This window comes from Nannobrachium achirus (assembly GCF_963921795.1).
Source record: "Nannobrachium achirus genome assembly, chromosome: 1".
Lineage (NCBI taxonomy): Eukaryota > Metazoa > Chordata > Actinopteri > Myctophiformes > Myctophidae > Nannobrachium > Nannobrachium achirus.
In genome coordinates this window covers 80204044-80218814 of record NC_137810.1, presented here as the reverse complement: position 1 = coordinate 80218814, position 14771 = coordinate 80204044, and the positions used below count along the sequence as shown (strand labels likewise).

Sequence of the window (14771 nt, the reverse complement as noted above, 5' to 3'; positions counted from 1 at the left end):
TGTTATGCTTTGTTGATGAGCCAAATGTAGTTTTCTCCTTGTTACTTTCATTAACATACTATATGACTCCTTATCTTAATGGTTCAATGACACTGACAATACCTTAAAAATATATATACATATAATAATAGCCTAATATTGCAATAGCAGGACAGTAACTTAGCTATGTAATCCATAGGATCTATTAAAATGGGTTTACAAATAAAGCATTAACTAGATAGTATTGGCCAGCCATGGATCAAATGAAAGACAGTAGCAGACACCATCACCATGCCTATTGCCTACATGAAGAATGTTATTGTATATGTATGGTAATGCATTTCATGCAGATGACCAGACCATTACCATAGTAAACTTACCTTGAATGTTAGGATAACAAAGCCAGTGTCCAAGTGTCCATTCATCCAAAGGTCTCTAAGTGACAATTGTTTGTTTTTAACGTCGGACGCTGCATTAAGAGAATGTGGCTCACTTCACGCTGTTCATAGCCCTCCCGTGTGGTTTCTATTTGCTGCTCTGTGCTCAGATCTCGTCTAGAGCCCGCCTACTGTATCCGGTAATGTGTAAGCACACATTAAAGCAAGTAGCGTTTCCATATCCGCTCTGGCCCCAGACCGGAACAGCAACCTGAAAAGACGGCGCGTGATTGGTTGGAATCCCGCAAGGGACGGTGTGTTTTGATCGGGGAGGGAGGGGAGGGGAGGAGAAATGAAAAAGGAGTCCGGCGATTTTATTGGCAGACACATGGACGTGCGACGGGAGGCGCTCTGATTGGAAAGAAACCACCGCGGGGGAGATCTTCCATTGGCGACAATTGAACTCGCTCTCTTTTTATTTGGACGCAAGGAGCCCCGCGGTTGGCCAGTAAAGGAGGAAGCGAGGTAGGCGAGCGCTCGCCGGGTAGCGCCACCGTGCCCCCTCATTTTTTGTATTTAAGGTATTTCTTAGATTTGGTTGTTTTAAAATGGATGCAATTATTTTCTAAATAATGATTACACAAATAAAATCTAAGATTAATATATATATATATATATATATATATATATATATATATTATTATTAGGGCCCGAGCACACACAGTGTGAGAGGACCCTATTGTATTTGCAAAGATTATTAGGGCCCGAGCACACACAGTGTGAGAGGACCCTATTGTATTTGCAAAGATTATTATTATTAGGGCCCGAGCACACACAGTGTGAGAGGACCCTATTGTATTTGCAAAGATTATTATTATTATTATTATTATTTTCCCGAAAGTAAATCGCGTTTTTGAGGCGCAAAACGTACTCAAAAAGTTGCGCAACTTTGCACACACATCACAAGTGGCGAAAATGTACGTATTTTAAAAAAAATAAAAGGGGGCGTGGCCTAATGGCGCAACAGCGCCCCCTACAAAACTTCGTGCCTCAAGCCCCACCATACGGTTTCACCTACACGTACGAAAATCGGTACACATCTGTATTGTGTCCGGACTCACAAAAAAGTCTCTCGGCGCCACGTCCGAAACCAAACAGGAAGTCAGCCATTTTGACTAATTAGTGGCGTTTTGGTGTATTTTTGGCCGTTTTCACGTGTCGCACTTTAACGAACTCCTCCTAGGGGGTTAATCGGATCAACTTCAAGTTCGCTCGGCATACTCAAGACACCTTGACGATGAAAAGTTGTGCGAATCGTGAGTTTTCGTAAAACGGCGTGCCCGTGGCGTAGCGTCAAACTTCCTTCACCAAACAGGAAGTGCCCCCTCTTCTGATTGGTCCATACTTGATTGTTCCTTTTTTTGGCTGTTACTCATCAACCGTTTATCGTACAGAGTTGTGGCTGGTATCATATGACTTGATTAAGAGTCCTTAACCTTAATTGACGCTTCCTTCGCCAAACAGGAAGTGCCCTTCACCAAACAGGAAGTGCCTCTATAACTCATGAACCGTTTGTCGTACAGACTCGCGGCTGGTGTCATAACATTTTTTTTTTCTCAAAATTTTTTTTTCTCAATTTTTTTTTCTCAAATTTTTTTTTCTCAAATTTTTTTTTCTCAAATTTTTTTTTTCTCAAATTTTTTTTTCTCAAATTTTTTTTTTCTCAAATTTTTTTTTCTCAAATTTTTTTTTCTCAATTTTTTTTTTCTCAAATTTTTTTTTCTCAAATTTTTTTTTTCAAAATTTTTTTTTTCTCAATTTTTTTTTTCTCAAATTTTTTTTTCTCAAATTTTTTTTTTCTCAAAATTTTTTTTCTCAAATTTTTTTTTCTCAAATTTTTTTTTCTCAAATTTTTTTTTCCTCAAAATTTTTTTTCTCAAATTTTTTTTTCTCAAATTTTTTTTTTCTTAAATTTTTTTTTCTCAAATTTTTTTTTCTCAAATTTTTTTTTCTCAAAATTTTTTTTTTCTCAATTTTTTTTTCTCAATTTTTTTTTCTCAAATTTTTTTTCTCAATTTTTTTTCTCAATTTTTTTTAATTTAATGCTAATGCTAAAAAATGTTAATGCTAACACATGCTAATGCTAACAAATGCTAATGCTAACTCGCTAATGCTAACACATGTTAATGCTAACAAATGCTAATGCTAATGTTAACAAATGCTAATGCTAACAAATGCTAATGCTAACGTGCTAATGCTAATGTTAACACATGCTAATGCTAACAAATGCTAATGCTAACACATGCTGATGCTAACAAATGCTAATGCTAACATGCTAATGCTAATGCTAACACATGCTAATACTGACACATGCTAATGCTAACAAATGCTAATGCTAACAAATGCTAACACATGCTAATAATAACAAATGTTAAAAACTGCTAATGCTAATGTTAACAAATGCTAATGCTAACACATGCTAATAATAACAAATGCTAATGCTGATTCTTAAATTCTAATGCTAATTGGCTGCTACCCCTTGTGACGTGGGTAGATCTCCGAGGGCCCGGTCATTGCTGCTTGCAGCTTTAATTATTATTATTCTTCCCCCTAAAGAATCGCGTTTTTGAGGCGCAAAACGTACTCCAAAAGTTGCGCAACTTTGCAAGCACATCACAAGTGGCGAAAAATTACGTATTTAAAAAAAAAAAAAAGTGGGCGGGGCCTAATTGCGCAACAGCGCCCCCTACAAAATTTCAACGCAACAGCCCCACTAGACGGTTTCACCCACAAGTACAAAAATCGGTACACATCTGTATTGTGTCCGGACTCACAAAAAAGTCTCTCGGCGCCACGTCCGAAACCAAACAGGAAGTCAGCCATTTTGACTAATTAGTGGCGTTTTGGTGTATTTTTGGACGTTTTCATGTGTCGCACTTTAACGAACTCCTCCTAGGGGGTTAATCGGATCAACTTCAAGTTCGCTCGGCATACTCAAGACACCTTAACGATGAAAAGTTGTGCGAATCGTGAGTTTTCGTAAAACGGCGTGCCCGTGGCGTAGCGTCAAACTTCCTTCACCAAACAGGAAGTGCCCCCTCTTCTGATTGGTCCATACTTCATTGTTCCTTTTTTTGGCTGTTACTCATCAACCGTTTATCGTACAGAGTTGTGGCTGGTATCATATGACTTGATTAAGAGTCCTTAACCTTAATTGACGCTTCCTCCGCCAAACAGGAAGTGCCCTTCACCAAACAGGAAGTGCCTCTATAACTCATGAACCGTTTGTCGTACAGACTCGCGGCTGGTGTCATAACATTTTTTTTTCTCAACATTTTTTTCTCAATTTTTTTTCTCAAAATTTTTTTTTCTCAATTTTTTTTTTTCTCAATTTTTTTTTTCTCAAATTTTTTTTTCTCAAATTTTTTTTTCTCAAATTTTTTTTTTCTCAAATTTTTTTTTCTTAATTTTTTTTTTCCTCAAAATTTTTTTTTCTCAAATTTTTTTTTTCTCAAATTTTTTTTCTCAAATTTTTTTTTTCTCAAATTTTTTTTTCTCAATTTTTTTTTCTCAAAACATTTTTTTCTCAAAAATTTTTTTTCTCAACATTTTTTTTTCTCAAATTTTTTTTTCTCAATTTTTTTTTCTCAAATTTTTTTTTCTTATTTTTTTTTTCTCAAATTTTTTTTTCTCAATTTTTTTTTAGCATGTGCTAATGCTAATGCTAACACATGCTAATGCTAACATATGCTAATGCTAACAAATGCTAATGCTAACACATGCTAATGCTAACAAATGCTAATGCTAATGCTAACACATGCTAATGCTAACAAATGCTGATTCTTAAATTCTAATGCTAATTGGCTGCTACCCCTTGTGACGTGGGTAGATCTCCGAGGGCCCGGTCATTGCTGCTTGCAGCTTTAATTAGGGCCCGAGCACACACAGTGTGAGGACCCTATTGTATTTGCAAAGATTATTATTATTAGGGCCCGAGCACACACAGTGTGAGGACCCTATTGTAATTGCAAAGATTATTATTATTATTATTCTTCCCCCTAAAGAATCGCGTTTTTGAGGCGCAAAACGTACTCCAAAAGTTGCGCAACTTTGCAAGCACATCACAAGTGGCGAAAAATTACGTATTTAAAAAAAAAAAAAAGTGGGCGGGGCCTAATTGCGCAACAGCGCCCCCTACAAAATTTCAACGCAACAGCCCCACTAGACGGTTTCACCCACAAGTACAAAAATCGGTACACATCTGTATTGTGTCCGGACTCACAAAAAAGTCTCTCGGCGCCACATCCGAAACCAAACAGGAAGTCAGCCATTTTGACTAATTAGTGGCGTTTTGGTGTATTTTTGGACGTTTTCATGTGTCGCACTTTAACGAACTCCTCCTAGGGGGTTAATCGGATCAACTTCAAGTTCGCTCGGCATACTCAAGACACCTTAACGATGAAAAGTTGTGCGAATCGTGAGTTTTCGTAAAACGGCGTGCCCGTGGCGTAGCGTCAAACTTCCTTCACCAAACAGGAAGTGCCCCCTCTTCTGATTGGTCCATACTTCATTGTTCCTTTTTTTGGCTGTTACTCATCAACCGTTTATCGTACAGAGTTGTGGCTGGTATCATATGACTTGATTAAGAGTCCTTAACCTTAATTGACGCTTCCTCCGCCAAACAGGAAGTGCCCTTCACCAAACAGGAAGTGCCTCTATAACTCATGAACCGTTTGTCGTACAGACTCGCGGCTGGTGTCATAACATTTTTTTTTTCTCAACATTTTTTTTCTCAATTTTTTTTCTCAAAATTTTTTTTTTCTCAAATTTTTTTTTCTCAAATTTTTTTTTCTCAAATTTTTTTTTCTCAAATTTTTTTTTTCTCAATTTTTTTTTCTTAATTTTTTTTTTCCTCAAAATTTTTTTTTCTCAAATTTTTTTTTCTCAAATTTTTTTTCTCAAATTTTTTTTTTCTCAATTTTTTTTTTCTCAATTTTTTTTTCTCAGAACATTTTTTTCTCAAAAAATTTTTTTCTCAACATTTTTTTTTCTCAATTTTTTTTTCTCAAATTTTTTTTTGAGAAAAACGTTAAACTATCGTTAAAGTGCGACCCGTGATAGCGGCCAAAAATGCGCCAAAACGCCACTAATTAGTCGAAATGGCTGACTTCCTGTTTGGTTTCTGATTGGCTGCTGGCCTTGTGACGTGGGAAGAGCTCCGAGGGCCCGTCCATTGCTGCTTGCAGCTTTAATTAGGGCCCGAGCACACACAGTGTGAGGACCCTATTGTAATTGCAAAGATTATTATTATTATTATTATTATTATTCTTCCCCCTAAAGAATCGCGTTTTTGAGGCGCAAAACGTACTCCAAAAGTTGCGCAACTTTGCAAGCACATCACAAGTGGCGAAAAATTACGTATTTAAAAAAAAAAAAAAGTGGGCGGGGCCTAATGGCGCAACAGCGCCCCCTACAAAATTTCAACGCAACAGCCCCACTAGACGGTTTCACCTACACGTACGAAAATCGGTACACATCTGTATCGTGTCCGGACTCACAAAAAAGTCTCTCGGCGCCACATCCGAAACCAAACAGGAAGTCAGCCATTTTGACTAATTAGTGGCGTTTTGGTGTATTTTTGGCCGTTTTCACGGGTCGCACTTTAACGAACTCCTCCTAGGGGGTTAATCGGATCAACTTCAAGTTCGCTCGGCATACTCAAGACACCTTAACGATGAAAAGTTGTGCGAATCGTGAGTTTTCGTAAAATGGCGTGCCCGTGGCGAAGGGTCAAACTTCCTTCACCAAACAGGAAGTGCCCCCTCATCTGATTGGTCGATACTTGACTGTTCCTTTTTTTGGCTGTTACTCAACAACCGTTTATCGTACAGAGTTGTGGCTGGTATCATATGACTTGATTAAGAGTCCTTAACCTTAATTGACGCTTCCTTCGCCAAACAGGAAGTGCCCTTCACCAAACAGGAAGTGCCTCTATAACTAATGAACCGTTTGTCGTACAGACTCGCGGCTGGGGTCATAATTTTGTTTTTCTCAACATTTTTTTTCTCAAAATTTTTTTTCTCAAATTTTTTTTTCTCCAATTTTTTTTTTCTCAAAAAATTTTTTTTCTCAAATTTTTTTTTCTCAAATTTTTTTTTCTCAAATTTTTTTTTTCTCAATTTTTTTTTCTCAAAATTTTTTTTTCTCAAAATTTTTTTTTCTCAAAATTTTTTCTTTCTCAAATTTTTTTTTCTTCAAATTTTTTTTTCTCAATTTTTTTTTCTCAATTTTTTTTTTAATTTAATGCTAATGCTAACAAATGCTAATGCTAACACATGCTAATGCTAACAAATGCTAATGCTAACATGCTAATGCTAACACATGTTAATGCTAACAAATGCTAATGCTAACATGCTAATGCTAATGTTAACAAATGCTAATGCTAACAAATGCTAATGCTAACATGCTAATGCTAACATGCTAATGCTAACAAATGCTAATGCTAACACATGCTAATGCTAACAAATGCTAATGCTAACATGCTAATGCTAACAAATGCTAATGCTAACAAATGCTTATGCTAATGCTAACACATGCTAATGCTAACAAATGCTAATGCTAATGCTAACACATGCTAATGCTAATGCTAACAAATGCTAATGCTAACACATGCTAATGCTAACAAATGCTAAAGCTAACACATGCTAATGCTAACAAATGCTAATGCTAATGCTAACACATGCTAATGCTAACAAATGCTAACACATGCTAATAATAACAAATGTTAAAAAATGCTAATGCTAATGTTAACAAATGCTAATGCTAACACATGCTAATGCTAACAAATGCTAATGCTGATTCTTAAATTCTAATGCTAATTGGCTGCTACCCCTTGTGACGTGGGTAGATCTCCGAGGGCCCGGTCATTGCTGCTTGCAGCTTTAATTATTATTATTATTTTCCCGAAAGTAAATCGCGTTTTTGAGGCGCAAAACGTACTCAAAAAGTTGCGCAACTTTGCACACACATCACAAGTGGCGAAAATGTACGTATAAAAAAAAAAAAAAAAAGGGGGCGTGGCCTAATGGCGCAACAGCGCCCCCTACAAAACTTCGTGCCTCAAGCCCCACCATACGGTTTCACCCACAAGTACGAAAATCGGTACACATCTGTATCGTGTCCGGACTCACAAAAAAGTCTCTCTGCGCAACGTCCGAAACCAAACAGGAAGTCAGCCATTTTGACTAATTAGTGGCGTTTTGGTGTATTTTTGGCCGTTTTCACGTGTCGCACTTTAACGAACTCCTCCTAGGGGGTTAATCGGATCAACTTCAAGTTCGCTCGGCATACTCAAGACACCTTAACGATGAAAAGTTGTGCGAATCGTGAGTTTTCGTAAAACGGCGTGCCCGTGGCGAAGCGTCAAACTTCCTTCGCCAAACAGGAAGTGCCCCCTCTTCTGATTGGTCCATACTTAATTGTTCCTTTTTTTGGCTGTTACTCATCAACCGTTTATCGTACAGAGTTGTGGCTGGTATCATATGACTTGATTAAGAGTCCTTAACCTTAATTGACGCTTCCTTCGCCAAACAGGAAGTGCCCTTCACCAAACAGGAAGTGCCTCTATAACTCATGAACCGTTTGTCGTACAGACTCGCGGCTGGTGTCATACATTTTTATTTTTCTCAAAAAAAAATTTTTTCTCAAAAAAAATTTTTTTCTCAAATTTTTTTTTCTTAATTTTTTTTTCTCAAAATTTTTTTTTCTCAAATTTTTTTTTCTCAATTTTTTTCTCAACTTTTTTTTTCTCAAAAAAATTTTTTTTCTCAAAAATGTTGCTAATGCTAATGCTAACATGCTAATGCTAACATGCTAATGCTAACAAATGCTAATGCTAACATGCTAATGCTAACAAATGCTAATGCTAACATGCTAATGCTAATGCTAACAAATGCTAATGCTAACATGCTAATGCTAACACATGCTAATGCTAACATGCTAATGTCAATGCTAACAAATGCTAATGCTAACATGCTAATGCTAATGCTAACAAATGCTAATGCTAACATGCTAATGCTAACAAATGCTAATGCTAACATGCTAATGCTAACAAATGCTAATGCTAACATGCTAATGCTAACAAATGCTAATGCTAACATGCTAATGCCAATGCTAACAAATGCTAATGCTAACATGCTAATGCTAATGCTAACAAATGCTAATGCTAACACATGCTAATGCTAAAAATGCTAATGCTAAAAATGCTAATGCTAATGCTAAAAATGCTAATGCTAACACATGCTAATGCTAATGCTAACACATGCTAATGCTAAAAATGCTAATGCTAAAATGCTAATGCTAACAAATGCTAATGCTAACACATGCTAATGCTTACACATGCTAATGCTAACAAATGTTAATGCTAATGCTAACACATGCTAATGCTAACTAATGCTAACACATGCTAATGCTAACATATGCCAATGCTAACAAATGCTAATGCTGATTCAAAAATTCTAATGCTAATTGGCTGCTACCTCTTGTGACGTGGGTAGAGCTTCGAGGGCCCGGTCATTGCTGCTTGCAGCTTTAATTATTATTATTATTTTCCCGAAAGTAAATCGCGTTTTTGAGGCGCAAAACGTACTCAAAAAGTTGCGCAACTTTGCACACACATCACAAGTGGCGAAAATTTACGTATTTAAAAAAAAATAAAAGGGGGCGTGGCCTAATGGCGCAACAGCGCCCCCTACAAAACTTCGTGCCTCAAGCCCCACCACACGGTTTCACCTACACGTACGAAAATCGGTACACATCTCTATCGTGTCCGGACTCACAACAAAGTCTCTCGGCGCCACGTCCGAAACCAAACAGGAAGTCAGCCATTTTGACTAATTAGTGGCGTTTTGGTGTATTTTTGGCCGTTTTCACGTGTCGCACTTTAACGAACTCCTCCTAGGGGGTTAATCGGATCAACTTCAAGTTCGCTCGGCATACTCAAGACACCTTAACGATGAAAAGTTGTGCGAATCGTGAGTTTTCGTAAAACGGCGTGCCCGTGGCGTAGCGTCAAACTTCCTTCACCAAACAGGAAGTGCCCCCTCTTCTGATTGGTCCATACTTCATTGTTCCTTTTTTTGGCTGTTACTCATCAACCGTTTATCGTACAGAGTTGTGGCTGGTATCATATGACTTGATTAAGAGTCCTTAACCTTAATTGACGCTTCCTCCGCCAAACAGGAAGTGCCCTTCACCAAACAGGAAGTGCCTCTATAACTCATGAACCGTTTGTCGTACAGACTCGCGGCTGGTGTCATAACATTTTTTTTTTCTCAACATTTTTTTTCTCAATTTTTTTTCTCAAAAATTTTTTTTTCTCAATTTTTTTTTTCTCAAATTTTTTTTTCTCAAATTTTTTTTTCTCAAATTTTTTTTTTCTCAATTTTCTTTTTCTTAATTTTTTTTTTCCTCAAAATTTTTTTTTCTCAAATTTTTTTTTTTCTCAAATTTTTTTTCTCAAATTTTTTTTTCTCAAATTTTTTTTTCTCAATTTTTTTTTCTCAAAACATTTTTTTCTCAACATTTTTTTTTCTCAAATTTTTTTTTCTCAAATTTTTTTTTCTCAAATTTTTTTTCTCAAATTTTTTTTTGAGAAAAACGTTAAACTATCGTTAAAGTGCGACCCGTGATAGCGGCCAAAAATGCGCCAAAACGCCACTAATTAGTCGAAATGGCTGACTTCCTGTTTGGTTTCTGATTGGCTGCTGGCCTTGTGACGTGGGAAGAGCTCCGAGGGCCCGTCCATTGCTGCTTGCAGCTTTAATTATTATTATTTTTTTATGTAGGAAAATAAAATTTGATTTTTACTCGAGTCTTGACCCATAAAAATGACCCATTTGTGGGTCCCGAACCACTTTGTATTTCCCAACCCACAAATGGGTCCCTGACCCACGGTTAAAAGGAGTAGTTTACCCCCCAAAAAATGACTTACATTTATATCAATTACACACCCCGTGAAGCAGGGACGTGCAGAGAATTTTACAGAGGCAGGGGCTGAAATTTCTAAAAGGGCCTTTTGGTGAAAATATTGAAAATAGCAGACCTCCGAGCTCACAACGCGTTTCAACGCAACTCATGTTTATCAATAGTCTGGTAGGAAGGTAGGCCTCCCGCGCACCCGAAAGATATATTTTTCTAACCTACCTTTTTAGAATCCTTAAGGTGTCTAGTTAATGAATTGTGATGTTCCCAGATCCAATTATTGTCCCATATATGTTTTTTTTAACCATATGTTGTGTCCGTCCTGGATTTTTGGCTGTGAAAACGAATACATTTAAATCAACATAGCTCCTGAACCATACGTCCGACAGAAACCATTCATTTTCATTTTATGTTCGTCTTTGCAAGATGAATTGATTGATATGAAGATTTGCCATGGTTCCATCATGTTTAGTGCATTAAAACCCAAATAAACACAAAAAAAGTTAAAATTCGCCTAAACTGGATCACAACAACTCCTCCCCCATGCACCTTATTGATATATTTTTTCTAACATTTGCATTTTTACAATCTTCAAGATGTGTAGTAAACAAATGTTGATGTTCCCCACTTGAAATATTGACACATGTATGTTTATTCTGGCATAGTGTTTGCTATAGTGAATGATTCTTTGCAAATGCAAAAAAGAGAATGTAAAATCTACATAAGGTCTTAACTATACATTATTCTGAGACACATGTCCAATTTGTCTGTTTCATTTTGGCATTAGGCATGGAGGGAGATGGCTAGTGACATAATATGTACATTTATAGATCATCAATACTCAAATAAATGCTAAAATGCAGACAATTCAATAGGCGGATTTACATAAGGTCTTAACTATACATTTTTCTGAGACAAATGTCCAATTTGTCTGTTTCATTTTGGCATGAGGCATTGAGGGAGATGGCTAGTGATGGATCATCAATACTCAAATAAATGCTAAAATGCAGACAATTCAATAGGCGGAATTGGGCCAGAGGACATAGGCATTTTCTTTCTTCAAATTGTTAATATGAATGCTTTAGGTGCTTGATATACACATCCCATCCCCAATTCAAAATATAGTGCCAGGTTTTAATTTTGCCTACAGTCTTGGATATCTGCTAACAATATCAAAAATACGTGACATCTTAATCTTAAATGATATGCATATGTGCCTCAAATGTCTAGTATCTCCCTTGTTACATAGGGATATCCCTTTGGAGCGATGGTTAAGATATTGGACTTCGGTCCGATTCACCCCTGTTACAATGGTGCCGTGACCCGGATCGGGCTTCCCCATAGGAGGTCTAAAGGGGGGTGAGTGTGGCGGAGAGAGTCACAGCCCCAGCCTTGAATCCTCAAAAGTCTAGTATCTCCCTTGTTCAATGGGGATATCCCTTTGGAGCGTGGGAGGCCCGGGTTCGAACCCCGGGTGAGGAGGTCCGATTCACCTCTGTTACACATAGACAAATGACCTTATCTTGTTTTATTTTGGCATGACATTGGCATGATTTGATTCTAGACAACCTCAGGTTTCCAATGGAACCAACCTTTTCATGCTACCTTGTCTAGCAGGTAAATGCCTAATGATTCAAAGATAGAAAAAGAAAAAATCTAAATATTTATCTGTTTTAGACCACATACATTAACTACTGTAGTGTCTTTATAGGGGCAGCATAGCTGAATAGTTGGGGAGCCCGCCTGAGGAACCAGATTCCAGGCAAGGGTAGCAATGTCGATGTGTTTGGAGGAAGATATCTATCTATCTATCTATTGGCATGATTTGATTCTAGACAACCTCAGGTTTCCAATGGAACCAACCTTTTCATGCTACCTTGTCTAGCAGGTAAATGCCTAATGATTCAAAGATAGACAAAAAAAATCAAAATATTTATCTGTTTTAGACCACATACATTAACTACTGTAGTGTCTTTATAGGGGCAGCATAGCTGAATAGTTGGGGAGCCCGCCTGAGGAACCAGATTCCAGGCAAGGGTAGCAATGTCGATGTGTTTGGAGGAAGATATCTATCTATCTATCTATCTATCTATCTATCTATCTATCTATCTATCTATCTAGAGCACTGCACTGCATCTCACCTCAACACAATTAAAAGCACATTTCTAAAGCACATTTAACATGACCAGGTCACCCAAAGTGCTGTACAATTAAAAACAATAATATACAAGACATAACAATGCATTATAAATAGCATAGAATAAACAAAGGCAAAACATTAGCATCAGTAAAGGAAGATCATGGACTGCCAGTCTCAGCTAAAGATCAGGCAGGTCTTTAATAAAGACTGATTACTGGGCAGCTCTGATGTGTAGGGGCAAGCTATTACAGAGCCTGAGGGGCCCCAGGCTGTCCTGCATAGACCACAGTAGTGCATATTTTGACCACTGTACTACATCTATAGACCACTGTAGTGCATCTGTAGACCACTGTTGTGATCTGTAAATCATTCTAGTGCATCTGTGGGCCACTGTAGTGTTCTGTTTACCAAATTAGTGCATCTGTAGACTACTCAAATGCATCTGTAGACCAATGTAGTGTCTGTAGATGTAGTACAGTGGTCAACAGATGCACTACTGTGGTCTATGCAGGACAGCCTGGGGCCCCAGGCTCTGTAACAGCTTGCCCTACAGGCCACTGTAGTGTATCTATACCACTCTAGTGCATCTGTGCGTCACTTTAGCTCAACTGCAGACCGCTATTGTGATCTGTTGATCACATTTGTGCATCTGTAGACTAATCGAGTGCATCTGTAAACCACTTGAATGCATCTGTAGATTCACCCCTGTTGGCATGAAAATGTATTTTGGCATGACATGTCATGCCAAAATAAAACAAAATAGGGTAATTTGTCTATGCATATAATTAATTAAGACTTCATGTATATTTTAAATGTTTGCAGATATCCAAGACTGTAGGCACAATTTAAACCTGGCACTATATTTTGAATTGGGGATGGGATGTGTGTATCAAGCACCTAAAGCATTCATATTAACAATTTGAAAAAATTAAATAAACATAAACTCCTTCATTTGTATTGGTAAATGTCCTCTGGCCCAATTACGCCTATTGAATTGTCTGTATGTTTTAGCATTTATTTGAGTATTGATGATCCATAAATGTACATATTAGGTCACTAGCCATCTCCCTCCATGCCTCATGCCAAAATGAAACAGACAAATTGGACATGTGTCTCAGAATAATGTATAGTTAAGACCTTATGTAGATTTTACATTCTCTTTTTTGCATTTGCAAAGATTCACTATAGCAAACACTATGCCAGAAAAAACAAACATGTGTCAATATTTCAAGTTGGGAACATCAACATTTGTTTACTACACATCTTGAAGATTGTAAAAATGCAAATGTTAGAAAAAATATATCAATAGGGTGCATGGGGGAGGAGTTGTTGTGATCCAGTTTAGGCGAATTTTAACTTTTTTTGTGTTTATTTGGGTTTTAATGCACTAAACATGATGGAACCATGGCAAATCTTCATATCAATCAATTCATTGGTGGTCATTTTATGTTCGTCATTTATGACAAACATAAAATGGGGTGAATGGTTTCTGTCGGATGTATGGTTCAGGAGCTATGTTGATTTAAAGTTATTCGTTTTCACAGCCAAAAATCCAGGACGGACACAACATATGGTTAAAAAAAACATATATGGGACAATAATTGGATCTGGGAACATCAAAATTCATTAACTAGACACCTTAAGGATTCTAAAAAGGTAGGTTAGAAAAATAAATCTTTCGGGTGCGCGGGAGGCCTATCTTCCTACCAGACTATAAGTACTGTCGGTGTGTGTTCAAGTGGTTAAATACCTGAAAACACAAATTGACATGAATCCAAAATACACTGATGATTGTGCTGTCAAACGCTTCATCTCTCTCTCAACTAAGGGGTCCTTGGCCTGAAAACGTTGAAGACCCCTGGTGTAGTGTGGTGCTAAAGCTGCAGTCCAAAAGGAGCTCATGTGTGCCTGACCTTGAACTCCAGTTCCATGGCGGACACGCTCTCACCGGCGGGCACCAGGCCGAGTTTCTGGATGTGTGTGTAGAGGCTCCGCGCGGGTACCTGATGAAAAAACACTTTCATTTCATTTCATTTGTCATTTAAAGGGATATTCCACACCAAAAAAAAAAAAAACTTTTGGTCATTTTATGGTCTACTCAGGCTTTTATGAACACCCTAGACAGATTTGTAATTTAATTTGGTTGATTCAATATTTAGATATTTGATAGTCATTTTATCAGACACTCTCGACCCAGGGGCCTTTCCTATTCAAACCCATTGTAACTTCATGGCCGTGTTTTTTTCAATACCTTTTTTCATTTATTTTTACATTTCTGTGGGAAAAAAATATGT

The 14771-nt window shown here is 37.3% G+C and overlaps 1 protein-coding gene across 1 annotated transcript in view; it reads right to left on the bottom strand.

The window, feature by feature from the left end:
* ptprfa (protein tyrosine phosphatase receptor type Fa) overlaps nucleotides 1-14771 on the bottom strand; it is a gene marked incomplete at its 5' end in the record, with an annotated part of 370668 nt that overhangs the window by 58404 nt on the left and 297493 nt on the right. Inside the window, one exon of the mRNA XM_080720119.1 lies at nucleotides 14391-14480. Within this exon, the coding sequence (XP_080576245.1) occupies nucleotides 14391-14480 (90 nt within the window). The remainder of the gene's footprint in view (nucleotides 1-14390; nucleotides 14481-14771) is intronic.